At 50.3% G+C, this 21,881-nt stretch overlaps 1 protein-coding gene across 1 annotated transcript in view; it reads right to left on the bottom strand.

Annotated features, from left to right (window-relative positions):
- Positions 1 to 21,162, bottom strand: part of LOC134433444 (zinc finger protein 271-like) — a gene marked incomplete at both ends in the record, with an annotated part of 174,067 nt that extends 152,905 nt beyond the window's left edge. The window contains one exon of the mRNA XM_063182293.1: positions 20,804 to 21,162. Within this exon, the coding sequence (XP_063038363.1) occupies positions 20,804 to 21,162 (359 nt within the window). The remainder of the gene's footprint in view (positions 1 to 20,803) is intronic.
- Between the last annotated feature and the right edge of the window lie 719 nt (positions 21,163 to 21,881).

The following is a 21,881-nucleotide window of genomic DNA, read 5'->3' as shown; positions in this document are numbered from 1 at the left end:
CGTGCCCTTGGCCTTCTGGGCCCCCTGGCCCCACGCTGCCTCATCTTCAGCTGCTCACGGCCGCCAGCCCTGCGTCCTTTGGGCCCACGCAGCTCCCCAGCCACAAAGGTGCCCATTGCACTTCAGATACTGCAGGCACCATTGCAAGGTGTACACCCTGGTTTTAGCTTTACAGGACAGCAGTCAAGGACTTGCAGCTTTGCTCCCACTCTAGGCTCCAATGCAGTTTTCAAATGTGGTTTTCAAAGGAGACTACACAATAGAAGGTATCGACAGACACATGCAGTGTCTGGTTTTTGCCTCAGAAGAAGGGTTCAGAACTACTCCCTTTGTTTCTTTTGCCACGCCTGACAAGAATGGTCCCCCACAGCTTCATGGACAACACAGTCATCTCCTTGCAGCTTATCAAAGACCAAGAAACAGGCAGACTCAAAACACCTATCTGCTCTGCTACTGGCTGCTCTGCCTGAAGAGGCAAAAGAGCAACCTGGCAACAAAGGCACCAAAATCCCTGACTTCAAGCAGCAACTCCACATCCCCAGTGTGTCTCTGAAATACTCCCAAGTAAACACACCCAAGAAGTTTGTGGAGACAAAGCACCAGAAAGAACTTGTGTGGTCAGATCAACTTTTTTTTTGTGCCTGCAGCTACTTGGCCAGTCTGTGCAGGGGGACAGGTCTCTCCATGCCACAGTGTCCCCTGTGTATCCAACAAGGCTGAGCACAGTGTCTTTGACATGCTCCCTGCTCTGGGAACAGGGAGCCTTCCTGCTTCAGGCTGGCCCCTATCAAAATGCCAGGAAGCTGGTCCCTAAACATGACAGACCAAAGCCCATTGTCCAGCTGTCACAGGCTGGGGGCAAACACTGGGTCCTGGCAGGACTCCAGCACTCAGCATCCTCAGCCAGCAACAGCAAGTGCTGGCTGGTCAGAAACTTGCAGCTCTGCCCTGCACTAAAGACAGCAGCACACACAGCTGGCACTTACTGGCTCAGAATGTTCAGGCTGTGGTGTGAGCACAGCTGGAGGCTGGCACTCATCCACCTCATTTGCCTCCTCTTCGGCCTCCTCTCCATGAGCAGAGGGAGCCAGGGGAGAGACTGCTGTTGGTTCTGTGATCTGTGGACAGACAGCAGTGTGAGGGACAGAAAGTTACCTATAATTTATAACCTTATTTCTATTCAGCACTTTATGCTATTCAGCTCTATTTCTACAACCAGCGCTGCTAAGGACAAATCAGAAACTTTGGTAACAATGGGATTCTAAGTCACTGCAACTAAATTTAAATGGGCTAATTCAACAGAATTGCTAATAGTTCTGAATTAGACATTTCGCCCTGGCTACTATCAAGAAGCAACATTCTCTCTGCAAAATGAGCTTTTCATTCCTTGAAAGTTCTGAAATGGAAAATTTCAGAACTTTCAGAGACCGCCTAGGAGCGCTGGGGGAGTGAGCAGGGCTGGATGGAGCCACAGAAAGCAGGGATGGTGGGAGGAGCTGAGCTGAGCTATTGGAATACCCAGAGCTGGGATATTGGGATGGCCAGGGCTGGGATATTGGCACAGACAGAGCTGGGATATTGGGATAGCCAGAGCTGGGATATTGATAAACCAGGCTGGGATATAAGGATAGCCAGGGCTGGGATATTGGGATAGCCAGTGCTGGAAGATTGGGATAGCCAGAACTGGGATATTGAGATAGCCAGACCCAGGACGTTGGGATAGGCAGAGCTGGAATATCGCGATAGCCAGAACTGGGATATCAGGATAGCCAGAGCTGGGATGACCACAGCTGGGATATTGGGATAGCCAGGGCTGCCATATTGGTACAGCCTGAGCCGGGATATTGGGATAGCCAGATTTGGGATATTGGGATAGCCAGGGCTGGGGTATTGGGATAGTCAGAGCCGGGATGTTGGGATAGTCAGAACTGGGATATTGGGATAGCTGAGCTGGGATATTGGGATAGCTGAGCTGGGATATTGGGATAGCCAGGGCTGGAACATTGGGATAGCCAGGGCTGATGGCTCTGGCTGATGGCCAGAGATGGCACATTGGGACAGCCAGAGCCGGGATATTGAGATAGCCAGACCCAGGATGTTGTGATAAACAGAGCTGGGATATTGGGATAGCCAGAACTGGAACATTGGGATAGCCAGGGCTGGGATATTGGGATAGCCTGAGTCAGGATATTGGGATGGCCAGAGCTGGGATATTGGGATATCCAGCCCTGGCTCAAGGACAGGACCTGGCCCATGGCCGACAATGCCCTGGAGACGGGGCCGGTACAACCAGAGTGGGGGGAGTGGGGGGAGCCAGGGCTGGGCTGGGAGCTGTGAGAATGGAGGGCTCTGAGGGGCTGGGATGGGATCTCTGGGGATGGGGGGGGATCTGTGGGGCTGGGATGAGAATCCAAGGGGCTCCCTGAGGCTGGGACACAACTCCATGGATACGTGCTATCCTTGTTCCCAGGTCTCCACATGCTGCAAGTGGTTTCCAGCTGTGACCTCCTGTCCAGTGGAGCGTCCATGGATCTCACCAGTATGGCTACAAGGGCTGGGATTTCATCTCCTTCCAGCTGTGATCCAGGAGCTTTGCAGTGTCTGATGGTGCCATCTGAATCAGCCAGAGGTGCTGGGAATCCAAAGGGATCATGGTGGAGCAGACGAAGCATTACCTGGGACACACCCGGGTGGAAATACATCAGATGGGGTTGGGTGGCTCTGGAGCACACAGGTGAGTGTGGGAGGGGAAGGGCAATTCCTATGGGAATGGGGGATTCAGGAATGGGGTACTTGGGAATGCAGGAATTACCATGGAATTTCTATGGCCAGATCTCACTCTCATTCCAGTCAGGTTAGAATTCCATGAATGGATCCCACTCTAACCCACTGCCATGGGAATTCCATGGGGAAATTATTTGAATGGATGACCAATGCAATGCCAGCAGTGCAATGAGAAGTAATCCCTGCTGGGATTCCATGGGACATCAATCCCAATCCTTTGCCCAGGCTGGCTCTGCTGTGCCCGTGGCAGTGCCAGGGGAGTGTCCTGTCCCTGCTCTGAGCCCAGCACGAGCCTTTCCTTGGCTGTTCTGTCCCTGCCTGGGGCAGGAGGGCACTGCCGGAGCAGCTCTGGTGGCCGTGGGCACCCGGCCGGGCTGCAGCCACTGCAGGGGCTCCTGGGGAATATTCCAGAGCAAAGCTAAAAGTAAACAGTTCCTGGAGGGGATTCTGCCCCTGGGACTGTGCTGGGAGCCCAAAGACACCAGCCTGAAGTGCTGGAGCTCAGTGTCCCTCGGCCAGGCCATGTTCTGCAGCTGTGCCCTGTTCCTCGGCTGTCCCCTGTCCCTGAGCTGTGCCCTGTCCCATGGCTTTCCCCTGTCCCTCAGCTGTCCCTGTCCCCTGTCCCTCAGCAGTCCCCTTTCCCTTGGCTCTATTGGCCAGGGGTGGCAGCAGGACCCGGGGCAGCCCTGGGGGAGAACAACCCTGAGCCCCAGCAGGGCCAGTTCCCCCAGTTCCCCCCAACCCTGAGCCCCAGCATGGGCCCTGTGTCTCCCAGTCACCCCCAGGATGCTCCCAGTCACTTCCAGTTACACTCAATATGATCCCAGTATCATCACGGTCACTCCCAGTATGATCCCAGCATGATCCCAGCATGGTCCCAGGTGTTCCCATTCACCCCTACTATAGTTCCAGGCACTCCCAGTATAGTTCCAGTCCCTCCCAGTATGATTCCAGTATGAACCCAGTCACTCTCAGTATGGTGCCATTTGCCTCCAGTATGGTCCCAGTCATCCTAAGTTACCCAGTATAATTTCAGTCACTCCCAGATACCCCCAGTATTCTTCCACTAACTTCCTCTATGGGTCCTCTGTGATCCCAGTCACTTCTGGTCTCTTCCAGTATATCCCAGTTGCCCCCAGTGTGTTTCCATTCACTCCCAGTCGCTCCCAGTAGCTTCCAGCATGATTCCGGTTGCTCATAACCACTCCCAGTAACTTCCAGCATGATTACAGTCACTTCCTCTATATCCCAGTTGCCCCAGCATGATCCCAGTTGCCCACAGCCTTCACCTAGTCACTTCCAGTATCATCCCAGAATGACCACAGTCACCATCAGTGTGGTGCCATTTCCTCCCAGTCTGATCCCAGTTACTCCCAGCATGGTCCTAGCTACTCCCAGTCTGATCCCAGTTGCTCTCAGTGGCCCTAGCATTGACCCAGTCACTCCAAGTATGATCCCAGTATTAGTCCACTCTGATCCCAGTCTCCCCCAGCATGGTCCCAGTCAATCCCAGTTGCCCCCAGTGTAGACTCAGTCGCTGCCAGTTGCTCCAGGTACCCATTGAGATTGGGTTCCACCTCAAAATTCCCTTAATCCAAAGACGACACCAAGACAAATTCTGCCGTTCCTGACAAGTCTGGCTGACCTTGGCCTAGTGAGGCTCTCATCTGCCTTCCAAACACTGGGGCTCTGTGCTATGGAAAAGAGCAGTCTTTCTCATCCAGGTGCCCATGGCCAAATTTGGGTTCCACCTCCAACATTCCCTGTTGTGACAGACTGGAGGAGATTGTTGGCTCAAAACATTTCATGTGTGGGGGAGGAAGGGGCGGGTCCAGCTCTGCCCTGCCCTGGAACCCAAGCCCTGCCCTGCCCTGGAACCCCAATTCCCCCAGAGCCTCTATCCCAGCCCAGCAGTGGCTGCCAGTCCCTGGCACAGCACAGGCAATGCTCCACAGCCACCTCTGCAGCCCCCAGCCCAGCTCCTGAGGGACCAAATGAGCCCAAGTGCCCCCTGGGGGAAGGGCCCAGGAAGACCAAGGGGTATTCAAAGCTGACCCCAAGGCAAGCACACATCTTGACCCTGCCTCCTCTTAGAATTTCCTTTTGAACAATGCTGGAATACAGGAGTTGGTAGCTGTGTGGGCACTTCTCCGTATCTTATTTGTCTTTCTCTCTTTCTAATTCCCTCTTCTTGCAAATTTTGAGTTACCTAAAACTGAACAGGCTGAGAGGTTGTGAAGTTGAATAGGCCAAATTCATGCTTTGAGAGGTGTTTTGTTTTTTTGTTTTTTTTTTTTTTTTTTTTTTTTTTTTTGATTAAGTGTCCTATTAAACCTTTTGCCAAAGTTTCTCTCATTTTCTAAATTTCCCAGTAAAGTTCCTGTTTTGTTGTTTTTGAGCTCCTGAGCATCTCTTGTTGGTATTTCTCCAGGGAGTCCAGCTCAGAGTACACAAACAATTTTAATTCCTTTTAAATGTCTCCGTGCAAGAATTGTTTGGGGGTTGGGGGTCAGGGCTTGTCTGTCCTGCTTGGCACAGCCCAGGCAGGGCTTTCCCAGCCACATTCCACACTCCATTTCCCAGCTGGAGCCGCTGGTGCCTCTGAGTTGTGCTGCCCCAGCCCCAGGGACGCTCTCCTTGTCTGCCCATTCCCCCACGGTCTCTGGGCAGGGATGGCCTCAGTGGGGGCTGCTGACATCCTCAGCAACTTGGAGGCTGCTGCTGAATTTTCCTGCTCCAGAGGCTTGTTCAGCCTTCAGAGCTTCAGTGCAGGAATTCAGTGTCCCAGGGCTCATTAACATTCAGAACACCTTAACAAGCCAAGACTCTGGGAATAATTTGATTTCAGTTTTCAAATATTTTTTGGTTAATTAGACAGATTTTAGAAGTGCATTTAACTGAATATGTTCTATTTTAAAAGACAGGGAGAAAAACTTATTTTAGGTCTTGTTTAGGTTTTTTTTCCCTCTGTTAATAGCAATCTCCAGTTGACATTGAATCCAAGTACCTCCTCATGCAGTTTGAATAGATATGAAAATCAAGACCCTTCATGGCTGACAATCAATCAGACTCTGTCCCTACCCCCACCCCACCATTTCCCCCATCCAAGCCCTGCCACTCAGAGCAGCCTTGTGCAAATCTGAGCTCCCTCCAGCCCAGGCTGCACCTGCAGCTTTCAGCTCCTTGGCTCCAGCTCCCACCTGCTTTCCTTGGAAAAGGAGCTGCCCGAGACACAGAGGGATGTTCATTTATTGTCAGCCAACAAAGCCAAGGGAAGGCACAGCTCCATCAAATTCAAAAGTCATTCCTCTGCTGGATATTAAGGCCACTTTCCACAGCAGACATCTCAGAGCAATGGAAAACACCTGTGTCCAGCACAGATCCCAAGGTTCCCCCAAACCCCCCCTGCCCCAATTCTGCCCAGATTTGCACTTTGCACACACGAGTCACACACTGAAGTCAGGAGCTCCCTCCATGGCCAGAGGAGGAAAAGAGAGAAAGTGGATGAAGAGCTCTCCTGTGCAGAGCCAAGGTCCAAGTGCAGCACTTGCAGTGGAAACCCCAAATCATCAGGTTTGTGTCCTTTGGGGTCAGGGACTGGTGACACTCAGAGGCACAGAAAGGTTTCTTGCCAACAAACACAAGTTGAACATGTGAACAGTTTAATAACCATCACCGCTCTTCCCTCAGCTCTCTGGGATGTCCCAGCAGCATCTGACATGTCCACAATCCCAAAGGGATTTCTGTACAGAACAGTTATATACAAAGATAAAAGAAAAGGTAATTCTCTGATGGATATAAAGGCAATTAAGATGTAGACTAATGTGGTATTTATTTGAACTTCAGAAAGATGGCGACTCCCTGAAGCTCAAAGCATGAAGCCAGTCAATTGAGAGGCACTGGAATGACCAGAGAGCATCAGGAGGAGGAAATCTGGGAGGAATGGGAAGGGCATTGATGCAGCTGGTCTAGTGAAGAGATGTCTTTAGACATGGTCATTTTAACATGAGAGATTTAATTATTCCAGGAGAGCTGGAAACACCTGAGGGAAGAGGGTCATGAAATATTACACTGAATAATGGTGACACGAGTAGAGGGGAAGATCAGCATTTCTTGTGCTGCTAGTACTTCAGGCCCTACAGCAACACCAGGGCCACCAGGGCAGCGGGGCAGGGCCACGGCAGCAGCACTGGCAACACCAAGTGCTGCTGCTGCTGGGCACAGCTGCTGTGCCAGCACTGATCTGCCCCCAGCTCTGCACACAGACACTGCTGCCGCAGCTCCAGAGAAGGTAACAAAAGGGCATCTCTGCAGAAAACTTTGCTGGGAGATCCTTTTGTTCCTTTAAAACCACCAAGTGGGTACCCCGTCATTGACACCATCTGTGGCTACAGGGAGGGTAGAGAGAAACAAAAAGAAAAATGGCACAAACAATGACCTTTCTATTTGGACAATATGGAAAAAATATAACAAAGAAAAAAACTCTCACAACCAAACCCGTAAGAAGTATCAAAGATGACTCTTATTCCAAATGATTTGCAGAAATTGGCCAGTAGTATAATGTTTGTGAAACCACCCACTCATCAGTCTCCTCACTGCAGCCTTGAGCTCCTGGTTCCTCAGGCTGTAGATGAGGGGGTTCAGGGCTGGAGGCACCACCGAGTACAGAAGTGAAAGGGCCAGATTCAGGGATGGAGAAGACATGGAGGGGGGCTTCAAGTCAGAAAATGTGGCAGTGCTGAGGAACAAAGAGACCACGGCCAGGTGAGGGAGGCAGGTGGAAAAGGCTTTGTGCCGTCCCTGCTCTGAGGGGATCCTCAGCACAGCCCTGAAGATCTGCACATAGGAGAAAACAATGAACACAAAACAACCAAGTGCTAAACAGATGGAAAACACAAGAAGTGCCAGTTCCCTGAGGTTTGAGTGTGAGCAGGAGAGCTTGAGGATGTGTGGGATTTCACAGAAGAACTGGCCCAGGGCATTGCCATGGCACAGGGGCAGGGAAAATGTATTGGCTGTGTGCATGAGAGCATGGAGAAAGGCGCTGACCCAGGCAGCTGCTGCCATGTGGGCACAAGCTCTGCTGCCCAGGAGGGTCCCGTAGTGCAGGGGTTTGCAGATGGACACATAGCGGTCATAGCACATGATGATCAGGAGGGAAAATTCTGCAGAGATGAAAAAGGCAAAAAAAAAAATTGTGCAGCACATCCTTTGTAGGAGATGTTCCTGGTGTCCCAGAGGGAATTGTGCATGGCTTTGGGGACAGTGGTGCAGATGGAGCCCAGGTCACTGAGGGCCAGGTTGAGCAGGAAGAAGAACATGGGCGTGTGCAGGTGGTGGCCGCAGGCTACGGCGCTGATGATGAGGCCGTTGCCCAGGAAGGCAGCCAGGGAGATGCCCAGCAAGAGGCAGAAGTGCAGGAGCTGCAGCTGCCGCGTGTTTGCCAATGCCAGCAGGAGGAAGTGGCTGATGGAGCTGCTGTTGGACATTTGCTGTGCCTTGGCATGAGGATCTGTAACAAAAGTAATCATGGAATAGTTGAGTTTGGAGAGGACTTGAAATATCCCAGCACAGCCTGGGGGCACTTTCCCCCCACTGCCTGCCCAGGGCTCTGCTGCCTGGAGCAGTCCCTGCCAGCAGCTGCTTCCCTGTGCCCAGGGCTGGGCCCTGCCAGTGCTGCCAGAGCCCAGCCCAGCCCTGGGGGCTCAGCTCTGCCCTGCAGACCCCTCCCAGCTCTGGCACTGCCCAGGGGATGCTCTGGCTCTGCAGGCTCTGATGGCAATGTAAGAGCAACCCTGATGAGGCTGGAAAAGTGACACTGATGCTACTCTAAGGGGCCCTGTGCTGATTTCTTCTACTGCATGGTATATTCAGATCTGTGAGAATTTTTTTTTTTATTTTTCTCAGCCTGAATTGAGAGATGAATATCTATGAGCAATTTCCCAGCAAGGCAAACCAGAGCATTAGATTAAAAAAGCAGGAATTCCTCTGCTATGCTGCCCCTGACTTGCTGTGCTCCCTGTATGATCTACTTGGAAATGTCGTGCAGTTAAATGCCATGCTGGGAGCAGTTCTGAACAATGCAGCATCCTCCCCACACAAGGAGAACACTTCTAAGCCTTACCAGCTGTCTCCTACCACCCAGATCTTGTCCCCCAGTGACGGGAGCAGCTGCCAGGGCTGGCTGAGAGCTGTCCCTGGCAGCAGCAGAGTCCCTGCCCCAGGACATCGCCCTGGGCTGCAGGACCCTGCTCTGCAGGGCAGCCCTGGGCACCCCTAACTGCTCTACACAAGAGAAAATCAGAGAATGTACTCACAGGGTCTGTAAAATTGCGATGTTCCTGCTGTAGGAAATGGCTGCAGGAGCTGCAGCTGCATTGTCCTGCAGCCAGAGGTTCCTGTGCCAAGGGCTGGCAGTGATTCTGCCCCAGGCACTTCTCAGCACCTTCCCAGCCCTGACTGATTGAAGATCTCTGTGTCTCTGTGCTGTGCCCAGGGTGGCTGCAGGCAGTGCCCCAGCCCTGCTGGGCTGGCAGAAGAGCTGCTCATCAAGAGAAATGTGCTTTTGAAGCTCTTTTTGGTTACCAGGAGCTGCCTCTGTGTCAGGAGCCCAGCCCAGCTCAGCAGCACAGACACAGCACCAGGACTTTAATGAGCCTCTGGGGCTTTGTGCTCAGGCCCTGAACATCAGTCGCTGAGAGGGAGCTGAAGAAACCTCTCCAGAACTCCAAGTCAGAATCCAAATCCAAGGTTTCTTGGACTTTTAATGGGTCCCACTGAGGAACACAACAGAGAAAGTGTCCCCAGGTCCCAGGCTGAACAGAGAACTGGAGGCAGTGATGACATGTGGGGAAAAAGAGAAGCCAAGTCTTGGTGCCCTGGGGCACAGCAAGGGCCACCAACGGCTGTGCCACCAAGGGCTGGGAGGAGACACCTTGTGCTGAGGCCCTGGGGCCTCCTGGAACAGCCCCAGCCAGGCTGGGCACTGTCAGCCCTTTGTCCTGCCCTCAGCATCCCCCCCTAGCCCACATCCCAGTGGCCTCAAGGATCTGCTGGAAGGAGTCCCTGAGGAGCCTTGCTCAGGAATGGCCCTGGGGGCTCCTGAATGGTCCCCGGGACTGCAGGTTTTTGAAAGGACTTTGGGTTTGGCTTTTGCCTTGGAGTCTCTGAGAGGTTTGTGCAATCATGGCCTCCAATTATCTGTTGTAATTAGTCCCTGGAGAGGCTTTGTCAGTAACAACACTCAGTGGGGCTCATTAATGCTTCAAGGTACTTCAGTTATTTTGTGGTACTTGCTGTTGCCCTTTGGATACAGACTCTGTGAGAGGTTTGTGCAATCATGGCCCCAATTATCTATTTTAATGAGTCCCTTGAGAGCTTTGTACTGACACTCAGTGGGGCTCATTAATGCTTTGAGGTACTCAAGGTTTTAAGGTACTTTGGATTTTTCTTTCTCCACTCTCCATCTCTGAGAGGTTTTTGTGCCATCCTGGCCTCCAATTCTCTCCTGCAAGGAGTCCATGAGGAGCCTGTGTTGGAGAGGGACCTCAGTGGGACCCATTCATGCTTTGAGACACTTTGGGTCTTTCCTCTGACTTTGACTCCTGGAAAGGTTTGTGTAATCTCCTCTCAGGCCCTGAGGTTCAAGGGCTCAGCTTCAAATGCACTCAGAGCTCATTAGGATCAGGCAAATCCTGACAAACCATGGCTCTGCCTTGATTTCCCTCTGGTCTGGAGCAGTTCATCAGGAAGATTTCCTTTTACAGTTACGGAGAAATATTTCAATGAGCTTCTAAGAAATATGTAATCCTATTTTAAAGACTGTATTTTATTACTTTTCTCTTTTGAGAAGAGGTGATTGCAGCATTCTGTTCCTGATATTGCTGTAGTGCTGCTCCTAAGGGGGTCTGGCCATGTCAGAAGAGTTATACATTGGAACTGGAGTCCATTGTGGACAGCCATGCCTCAGATTCCCCAACCCCATGTGAGACATGATTTTCACTTTCAATATTTTCAATGGTTTATTAAGTCCTTATCAAAATACAACAGAAGGGTCTTGATTTTCATATCTTTTCAAATACAACAGAAGACTGAATTAAGAAAAGAATACAGTGCCGGAAGCAAAGAATTCAGTCACCATGTGCTCATCTACAAAATGGATGCTCTGTCTTTTATATCTCTAGCCCCTCCAAAAGTCTTGTCAATCGACTCCTTTTTCTCTGTCTAGTGGCGGAGATCACTGTCTTACACCTTGATTGGAGGTCAGATGCTGCCATAGTAACAAGCTGACCCTCCCAAATTCCCCAACTACTGAGGCTGTCCTGTGATAACAATGCAAGGGGGAGGGGAAGGATAATTATACATCTACAAAACTTCTCTTAACATATATTTAATATTCACCCCTTAATTTTGAGAGTCAACCATACAATCACTCATCTATAAAACTCCCCCTTTTCTTTTTCTCTAAGTCATTTTGCTTGAACAATTAAGTAAAAAATTTTCTCTCTCTCTTGAATGAGTCACACCACCATCTGTTGATGTGGGCAAGGACAGTGGGAACAGGTGAAAAAAAATCTCAGATTTTCCTCAGACACACTTATTTGGAATGGACAAAAGGACATCACAGAGGTCCAGTATGGCTTTGACTCCCATCTACCGTGCCTATGTGGCTGCTACCCATAGTCAGTGTATCTTAGGGGTGAGTACAGTGGCCAACTCGGTCCTGCCCAAGAGTCCCTGTTGAATGAAAAGACAATTGAGGAATTATAGAGGTCCAGTATGTCCTTTTGTCCCTACCTTACCATGCCTACGGGGTTGCTACCCGCAGCAGGACTATGGAGCCTTCTTGGTAGCAAACAATGAGGCCAACCCAGCTTTGCCCTCCTTCCTTTGTCTTCTTTTCTTAAAGAAGCTGTCCTATTACCTTTTACAGTCCCTTGTGTACTTCTCCTCAAAAGATGCTGGTAATTCTCACCCATGAAAACAGGTGTCTGGTGGAAGCTTGACTCCACTTTTTGGGCATCTTGGTGTTTTTCTGGTTGTCTTTCAGTCTCTGCTTGAGAGTCAATCTTGTTTCACCTGGCCTGGATGTTACAGTCCACTCTTTGGGCTCTTCTACTGGGCCTTAGACTATGTTGCCATGAGTCCATCCCTGCTCTGTAGTTCACATGGCCGATTTGGTGGTGAGCAGTTCCTGAAAGGGATCTTCCCACTGAGGAGTTAGAGGCTGATCTCTCCATGACTTAATCATCACCCAATCTCCAGGATTAATATTACGGATTCTGAAATCCAGGGTAGTAGTTTGAGGAATTGCCCCTTTATGTCTTAGCCCTTCTAAGGTTTGTGCTATGGACATAACTTATTTCTTGGCATTGGTTTCCCCTTCCTCATACATGGCAACCTTCTGGGGTGAGGTCCAGAAGGGTAACCCAAACATCATTTCATAGGGTGACACCCCCAGATCTGTCTGGGGTTGGGTTCTAATTCTTAATAAGGCCAAAGAGAGACATTTTGTCCATGACATTTGGGTTTCAATCATTAGCTTAACTAGAGCTCTTTTAAAAGTTTCATTCATTCATCTGTCAACCTGACCGGAACTCTGTGGACGCCATGGAGTGTGTAATTCCAATTTTATTCCCAGGGTCTGAACAACTTTCTGCAATATCTTCGATGTCATATGAGTTCCCTGGTCTTAATCATTCCTGTTTGCCATTCCATATTGGGGACTGATTGATTCTAGAAGGGTTTCACTCAAAACATTGGCATTGGCTTTCACAGTGGGTACCACCTCTACCCAATGAGTCACCTGTTCTACTATCACTGGCAAATAGTAGTGTATAGGGGTGAGGCACTACTGGGCATCCATTCAGAGTTCTTTTGTTCACTTCTCTCAAATCTTGGACAAGCCTGTAAGTCCTATCTGACTTCTTTACTGGCAATATGGGTGTATGATGGGGGGACATACAAGGTTCTAAGGTCCTGTCCTCAAGTAGGTCCTGGATCACCGACTGTAGTCCTCATTTCCCTTCCAGGGAGAGTGGATATTGTCGTACCTGGACTGGATGGCTCTCATCAATTCATTTTATTACTATAGGTTTCATGTTCAATTTGCCTTGATTTTTCAGTTTTGCCCACATCATCTCATTAATTTTGCCCTCATCCTCTTCCCTTAATGGGAGAAGATTAATTACAATTTTTCCTTCCTCTGAGAATACTCCAATGCTTAACTGCTAATGCACCTGTAAATCCTGCCCTAATGGATTGCACCCTGCCTCTGGAACTAATAGAACATCCCTGATTCCTCCTTTATTTGCCCCTTCAAACTTTACTTCCTTTAAAACTGAGACCTTGAACTCCTCTCCTTTTGCATCTACTACTTGCCCCCTTTGGGATTCTAAAAACACAAGTTCTTTCAGCTTCCGTGTCTACTAAGAATTCAAATTCTTTCTCCTGGAATCTATTTTTAAAGTTATCAAGGGCTCCTGATGGTAGTCTGTCATGAGAAGGTAGAGCCCTTGACATCCCTAGTCTTCCACTTCTCCTTTTTGCCCAGTCTCATAGACCCTTTTCCTTCTGGGGGCAATTCCTTCTAATATGTCCATTCTCTTTACAGTAAAAGCAGTCTGGTCCTAAGTTCCCCTGTTTCCCAAACTCACCTTTTTGTGCCCAGTCCCAAGGAGCTGCATCTCCCCTCCTTCTATCTTCCCACACTAGAATCCCCCTCCCTTACCTGGATTGTTCTTCATGTGCTGGTTTCCTTCCCTAATGGCAGTTGCCATTACCTTGGCTTTTGCCTTGGTCTTACCTTCATCCCTCTTTACATACTCCTTCTGTGCTTCCCTTAGAAGATCCTCTAACCTCCTTTCTTGCCAACCATCAAGCTTTTCTAACTTTCTCCATATATCTGGCCAGGCATGAGTGACAAAATTTATCTTTAGTAAGATCTGTCTGGCCACCGTGCCAGGGTCAACCCCTGAATATTGCCTCATATTCCTTCTCAGTCTCTCTAGCCACTCTGTCATGGTTTCTTTCATTCTTTGTTGCTCATTGAAAGCTTTATGAGCATTTTAATTATGGGGAGCTGCCTCTTTGATACCTCTTATAATCAATGTTCTATATTCCTCCATGTCACGCCTGTCCCCAGCGCTGTTGTGGTCCCAGGTGGGGCACATTATGGGCACTTTCAGATCCCCAGGAGGTCCTTGCACATGCCCCCTTTCCCATATCCATATCCCAGCTGCCTGGATCATGTGCCTTACTTCTGGTGTGAATGGTTATTACTGATTGCATCTCTTCCCATGTATAAATATTGGGCCCCAGAAACCCGTCTAACTGTTCCACTAACCCAGTGAGGTCCTCTAGTAATCCTTTCAATTATTTCTTGAACATTCTCACTTCAGAAGAACTGAGAGTCACAACTGCAAATCTAATTCCTCCCTGCATCCCACACAGGGGTACTTCCCTCAGGGCATATATTCCTGCTGCTTGGTTCCCATCCCCTGATCTGCTTTCCTCTCATTGTGCCACCCTGTTTCTGGTGTTTTGACTAAGCCCATCAGGGGGTAGGGGAGGTGCATCTGCAGCTATTGGAGGTGGAGGGGGTAAGTGTTCTAATGGGTCCATTCTTTATTTTCTGATACCTTATGTGAAAGTCTATCCGAAAATCTTTCATTTTTGCCTCACAATTGTCATGAAGAGAAAAGACCACTGAAAGGTTAAAAACTGTTGAGCCAGTTGGGAAAGAAAATATTATCCTTATTCAGTGTGTTCACAGGTGTTGTTTGCAGAACATGCCATGCTGAACTCGAAAGGGGGATGCTTCCCTTTCTGAACAATAGATCTGGACTTTCTCCCTCCCTCCTGACCTGGCTGGTCTGAGCTCTGGGGTGGTTTCCCCCTCAAAGAGAAGACCCCTCTTGCCTGCCTTCAACCACCGTGACAGACAAACAGAGATGCGAATCCCCTCATCAAGGAACCAAGACAAGACAAGAAACCCCCTTGGCACCCCCTTCCAGAGACTGGGACTGAACACCTCGCCAGCTCAGGGGGGAGATGTGCACGAAGGGGGGAATACTGCCCAGAATAAACGCACCTGCGAGCATTCAGCCATGAAAACAATGGAATAAACACCCCTCCTTCTGTTCCTGTTCTTTTTCCCTCCTTGGAAACCTTATTTCGGCCACCCTTCCCCCAGTGAAAAACGGTATATTTTGGGGTGCAATCTGACCGTGCTTTGAGATCTCCCCGCAACATGCACCAGTGAGCTTCGACAGCTGGACCCCCGAAGGATGACGACTCGTTTCAGTAGCTATACCCTACCTGTCCTCCTTTCCTCCCTCTTCCCTGGTCTTACCCTTCTCTTCCCCAGATTCCCTCACCAACGCATATCAGCTGTGGTTATTTCAATAAAATTGCATTTTGTCGATTTGTTACTGCAAACCCCCTGTGCCTTGCTGGTTATTTTTTTTGCACAAAAAATCATCCGTTACCCATTCACTCGGGCGGACCATGACACCTTTGAGGGTGAGGTCTCCCCCTCCCACAGCAGGAAGCGTAGTCACTCTCTTCCCGATTGAATGGTTTCTTAGCTCTTACATGGATGTTTAATGCCTGACACATCCACCCTTCATCTGACCTGTATCTCGGCCAGTATACATGATTGCTCCTAATTTCCCTTCTGGTCCATTCTACCATGCAATAGTGAATCACTTTGAGCTGATCCTTGTCTCTGGTATTTGGGTCATATTTCCATTGGGCTAGTTTCCTTCCCAGTGGGCCATCTGGGGGTATACCTATTGGTACCTCTTCAATTTCTACTCCTCCCCTTGGGGATTCTCTATTTGCACATAGTCCCATCCTGACTGGTGATCACAGGCCCTGCCCTGACAGAGCTCACCTTTCTAACCACAGGCCCTGCCCTGGACAGAGCCTGCCTCTCTCAGAAGGGAAAAGGAAAGCGGGGTGGGAAAAAAAGAAACAAGGAAAGGAGGAAAGAGAAGGAAAGGGAAGGGAGAGAAAAAAAGCAAAAATCTGTACTTCTATTTTGACAAGTAAAAACAAAAAAAACTTACGATCCAGGGGCTTCTGCATCAGCGGATTGGTGTCTGCCCTTCCTCTCCTCCTCGGTTCAATGCTCCGGTCTCACAGTAACACTCTGCTCCCTGTCCCGCCTGGCTCAGCTCGGTTATGGCCTGCCCCTGGCCCAATTCCCCTCAGCAGCTGCAGTCCCACCCCTGGCCTGACCTGGCTTAGCTTTGGTGGTTCCGCCTGCCTTGATTCGACTCAGCAGCTTCCATCCAACTTCTAACCCAACTTGGTTCAGCTTTCAGTGGTTTCTCCACCCCAATTCAACTCGGAGGCTCTGCCCGTCCCAGTTCAGCTCGGCAGCTGCGGTCCTGCCCCTGGCCTGACTCGGCTCATCCTCAGCGGCTCCACCTGCCCTGATTTGGCTCGGCTCAGCAGCCAGCCCAGCCTGACCTCCTCGGTTCAGCAGCTCCGCCCTGACACGACTTGGCTTGGTGGCCAGACTGCCCCGACCCCCTTGGCTTGGCAGCACACAAACTGCTGCACCAGCTCCTGGGTGATCCCCTGCAGCAAACCCCTTGGTGATCACCCTGCTTCCAGCCCGGCTTTGGCTGGCCCTGGAAATTACAGCACTGGCTGCACCCCAGAGGCTGCCCCCTCTCTGAGCACCGTGCGAGCCACAGTGTCACGTGGAGCTTATAGGTGGCCATTGAATCTTAGTGTGTATTGTATAGGTGGCCTTTGAATCCTAGTAAAATATATGTATTGCATAAGTGGCCTTGCCCCGATCCTAGTTGTTCTAAATGGGCGGCAGCTGTGGCTAATGAAGATAACTGGGATAAAAGGGTGGGTTGGCCGGTCAGGGAGAGCCTTAGAGGAGCCCTGATGAAGAAGCAGAAACAACACTGCTGTGAAGAGCTGCTTGTGAGGAAACCACCCATAAGGTACCGGACTCTAGAAATATGGTAACAACAGAGCTCACTGGCTCCCGTGGTGTGTGCCGGCTGGGAATCCCGCTGTGGGTCCCCATCCTGGCACAAACACAGTTTCCCCAATGGGTGAACCCCGTTCACAAGTCCCCACAAACCCTTCAGTCTTACGTGTCCTGCCGGCCATGGGGTCCTTGTCTATGGGATACCCGCTTTCCTGCCCCCCATGAGTGCCACTGTTCCTTTTTCCTTTCTACCGTCCAATATCCTGATGCTTCAAGGGACCAGGATGGATCCAGTATATTACTAATATGAAGCTCACTTTCATATACTGGAATTACAGAGTCACAATCTGGCCAGAAATATTTATGTGAATGGTACCCACCGCTCTTCCCCTCTTTTCATTATCCAGTCTCCTGGTGTCTTTGGGCTTACAGCCTGCAACCACTGGTGGAACTGGGAGAGTCCGACAGACTACGCCCAATCTGTAGCGGGAGGCGTCCCTTTTGAAAACTCCTAAGGCCGCCAGGTGTATTTCCTGGACAAGCCCCCATTTGTGAGAAATGATGCTCACTTCCAAAAATTTAAAAGGATTATTAAAACCTTCTCAAAAAATACAACAGAAGACTGAATACAGAAAATATAACGGCACTGGAAGCAAAGGATTTTTTCCCACTATGTGCTTGTCCACACAATGGATGTTTCACCTTTTAACCCTTTAGCCCCTCTCAAATCTTGTTAATCAACTCTTTCTTCACTGTCCAGTGGTGGAGGTCACTTCCTTACATCTTGATTGACAGTCAGGTGTTGCCATAGTAACAAGCCAACCCTCCCAAATACCCCAACTACCAGGTAACCTTGTGATAACAACACAAGGGGGTGTAAAACATAATTGTAAATCTATAAAACTTGTCTTAACATATCCATAATATCTGCCTTTTAATTGTGAGACTCAACCATCGCATTACTCATCTATCACACAATTATATCAAAACTGCTTCCTGTTCCACCCTGACTGTCCCTGCAGAGGAACGGGGCATTTTTCATGCACTTCCACAAGGTCAGGCTACTCATTTCATGGTGAGTCTAGATGGAAATGGCCATAATAAGAAGGAGAAAAGCAAAAGGAAATGGATTGGAAAATCTTAGAAAAAATTACCCTTCTTACAGGCAAGGTTCACCAAGTCATTCCCTGCATTTCTCCTTTTCAGATCCTTTCAGTCTTCTACTCTGGGAGATGCAGCTTGTTCTGCTGCTTATCATGAACCTATTGTTTTCATGCTCTTGATTTATACCAGCACAAGAGATGTACAATCATCTAAACTGAAAACAGAAAGAAACTGCCTCTGACAATCAATTTTCATGTTCTAGATCACTTTCCAGGTGTCTGTGGAGATGTGTGAATGATTATCACACAACTCTCCATTTCCGGCTGCAGCTTCTGGAGATTCTTTCTCTGAATTCAGTCAGGGTTGCATTCCCCAACAAGTCTTGGTACCACATCCTGTTTTCCAAGGTTGGAACAGTCACAATGAAAACCTCACCAACAGCACAACTCCCCAGTCCACCAGGAAAAGAAAGGACAAGTTGTCCAGTTCTCTAAACCTTTGTCTTGCTTTGCTGCAAGAATCCTGCTGCACGGACAGTGCTGAAAGCCAAGAGAAGCTGCAGTTGGGGACACATCTTGTGACAGGAGCTTGACCTCATTTCCTAGGAAAGGTTCTTGAAAAGAGCAGACAGGACTGTGGAGAAGATTCCTGGAAAACTGAAACAGCTTTCCAGAAGTGCAATGAAAATGGAAAGAAACCATCTGAAATGTTTTCCTCTCTTTATTTCCATGTTCCCCTTTTCCATCTTGCACTACTTTCCCATCCACTTAATTCCAAATGGATCTCACCTCTAAGATCGATGACTTGGCGAGTTTTAGACACTCTAAAATACCATGACCTACACACAGTTTGCCTTCCCGTTTTTGTTGGAAAGCAATGCTGGAGTCATCAGTGCAGTGCTTGGGTCGGGCACGAATCCTGCAGGCAGGAATGTGCCCTGCCAGTGTGTGACCCTTAGCAGGGAAAATGCTCAGCAATCCTGCAGGCAGGGAATGTGCCCCGGCAGTGTGTGACCCTCAGCAGGGACAGTGCTCAGCAATCCTGCAGGCAGGGAATGTGCCCCGGCAGTGTGTGACCCTCAGCAGGGACAGTGCTCAGCAATCCTGCAGGCAGGGAATGTGCCCCGGCAGTGTGTGACCCTCAGCAGGGACAATGCTCAGCAATCCTGCAGGCAGGGAATGTGCCCCGGCAGTGTGTGACCCTCAGCAGGGACAATGCTCAGCAATCCTGCAGGCAGGGAATGTGCCCCGGCAGTGTGTGACCCTCAGCAGGGACAATGCTCAGCAGCGTTGCTGTGCTCCGTCTCCATGGAACCATGCCAGGAGCAGCTGCTGAGCTCAGAAGCCATCGCAGCTCTCGCCCTGCCCCAGAACCCCTTGGCAGGGTGGGCTCCTGCCCTGGCTCTGTGTGCCAGGAGCCGGCAGCGCTGGGTGCAGGGAGCCCAGGGAGGGCACAGAAACGCTGGGTGAGAAATGCTGGGGCACAGCGAGATGGGCAAGTGCAGCCGGCCAGGGCAGAGGAGCAGCACACACAGGGGGCAGAGCCTGCAGGACAGATGGCCAAGGGGAGAAAACAACAAACTGCTCAGGAGGGTGGAGAACAAACTTCTAGTTGCAAACTTCAGAGAATGAGGTACTTGGGAAATCTTAAACAGCATTGAATTACAGTAAATCACTTGACAAAGCACTGACTTCGCAAACTCTAACCTGTTCAACTTCAAGTTATGCAGATTTCGAGAAGAGGAAGTCAGGAGAAGAGAGAGAGGGACAGAGAGATCCACAGTCAGTCTTGGGTCTCAGCTGCTGTGAGCTCCAGGGCCATGGGACGTGTCAGTGTCACACCCCTGTCACAGCCTGACCTGCTCTGGTCCCTCTCCCAGGTGGGGTTTTTGGGGTGCCAGGGGCTTGGCAGCCACTTTGGGGCTGGGCCAGAGGCTGCAGTGGCTGGGGTGGGGCAGTGACCACCCCACCTATGCAGAACTCTCCCTGCCCCAAACACACACTGGAGATGTCTGGGGCCGTTCATCATTTCTCTGCTCTCCAGCACTGAGGCAATGGACTCTGGCTACAGCTCTGAGATCATGCCCAAGGCAACCACCCCTGGCAATGGGGCTCCGTGGAGCTGCTCTCAGGAAAGCCCCCAAAAGCTGAGGAGTGCCCCAAAACTGCCTCAGAAACATGAGATACCTAAAAATCTCTTCAGGAATGTGGATTAATAAAAAACTCACTCAGTAATGGGCTCCCCCTCCCTTCATCATCCCCAAACTTTGGCTGTGTCATTGCAGACCCCAACCCACCTCCCCAATCCCAACCCTGACCCATCCCACAACTCCTGAACATCAACACCCCCTTCCCAAGCCATATTTCCCCCATTTCCCACCTCCCAAACCCCATTCCACCCATCCTGCCCCACCTAATGCCCATCTCAACCCTCCTGATTTGAAGCCCACTTTGCTCAATTCCCTTCCAACACCATTCCACACCAAAGAGTTGTGGAATCAAGGAATTTTGGGGTGGGATTGAGTAGTTTTAAGTGGCATTTAGGTGACAGATTGAACCCTCTTGTCTCTTTCAGTGCCAAGAAAGGGAAACAAGTACACCAAATACCCCCAAAACCCCCAAATTCTCCCAATTATCTCCCTGAATCCCAGATTCCCCTGAAACACAAGTAAAAAGTGAGCCTTTAGATGTCTTTGATGAATTTCTTGATTTTTACCCCAATTTTCTCTGTTTTAAAGGGATGAAGATGAATGCAAAGAAAATTAGGGCCAAAACAAAAGAATAACCAGCCCAGTGTCTTCCCAACATGCATCACAGAGAATGTAGAGTGCAAGGTTTCTGACCAACGTGGGTCCTCCCATGGGGGATGAAGCTGGAGCAGTGCATGAAGCTCCTCCTGCAGTTGGGGCACTCACAGGGCTGCCCTTACCAGTGACTCCGTTGGTGTTGGGTAAAGAACGAGCGGTCTGAGAAGCTCTTCCCACACTGGGGACACTCGTAGGGGCTCTCCCCAGTGTGGATGTGCCGGTGCCTGATGAGGGTAAAGTTGTGCTTGAAGCCCTTCCCACACTCAGGGCAGCGGAAGGGCCTCTCCTCTGTGTGAATGCACTGGTGCAGGAGGAGATTGGAGCTGGTCTGAAACTTCTTCCCACACTGGGGACACTCGTAGGGCCTCTCCCCAGTGTGGATGCGTTGGTGGGTGATGAGGGCGGAGCTGCAGCTGTAGCCCTTCCCACACTCCCCACACTCGTAGGGCCATTCCCCTGTGTGGATTATCTGGTGGCGGATCAGGTGGGAGCTCCGCCTGAAGCTCTTCCCACACTCCAAGCACTTGTGGGGCTTCTCCCCATCATGAAGTTGCTCATGAGCCACCAGCTCCAAGCTCTGGCTGAAGCTCTGTCCACCTTCCTGGCTCAATGCGGTTCTTTCCTTCTCAGAGCAGCCTGGGCTGGGTTTGCAGCCCCTCCTCTTGTGGGATCTCTGGAACTTTTCCTCCCCATTGTAATTCTGCACTCTGGCACCACTAAAAACAGCCTCTTCCTCGAGGTTCTGGTGCAGGGATTTGTCCTCCCTGGTCTCCATCCTCAGCTCCTTCTCTGGGGAAGGAAGGACAAGGAGAGGATGGGATTTGCCTCCGTGCCAGAGGGAAGGGGAAGGAGATCCCCCCAGTGCATCCCTGGCAGGACGGCGTTGGCAGCAGGGTTGTCCTGCAGCTGGGGGCCATGCTGGGCTGGGAGATGGAGCAGGAGAAAGGGGGAAAGGGGCACTGACTTCCTCCTCACCTGCCTGGGTATCCTGGGGCATCTTCCTCTTCCTCGCAGCCTTCTCCTCCATCAGGTGAAGGTTTGGGAATGGGAAATCCTGGTTTGGGGTAAAACAAGGTGTGAATCCTTGGATTGGGAATTCCTCCCAACCAAATCCATCTCCAGAAGTTATCTGGTGCCCATAAAAATTTCCAAAAATCAAGAGTGAATTAAAAAAAGCCACCAGGAGCATCCCATTTTCAGTCTCATCCCTCTGGGGTTCTGGTGGTCCCC

The sequence above is a fragment of the Melospiza melodia genome, unplaced genomic scaffold (assembly GCF_035770615.1).
Source record: "Melospiza melodia melodia isolate bMelMel2 unplaced genomic scaffold, bMelMel2.pri scaffold_18, whole genome shotgun sequence".
Classification (NCBI taxonomy): domain Eukaryota; kingdom Metazoa; phylum Chordata; class Aves; order Passeriformes; family Passerellidae; genus Melospiza; species Melospiza melodia.
The sequence above is the reverse complement of the archived record's forward strand: the minus strand, read 5'-3'. Positions and strand labels throughout refer to the sequence as shown.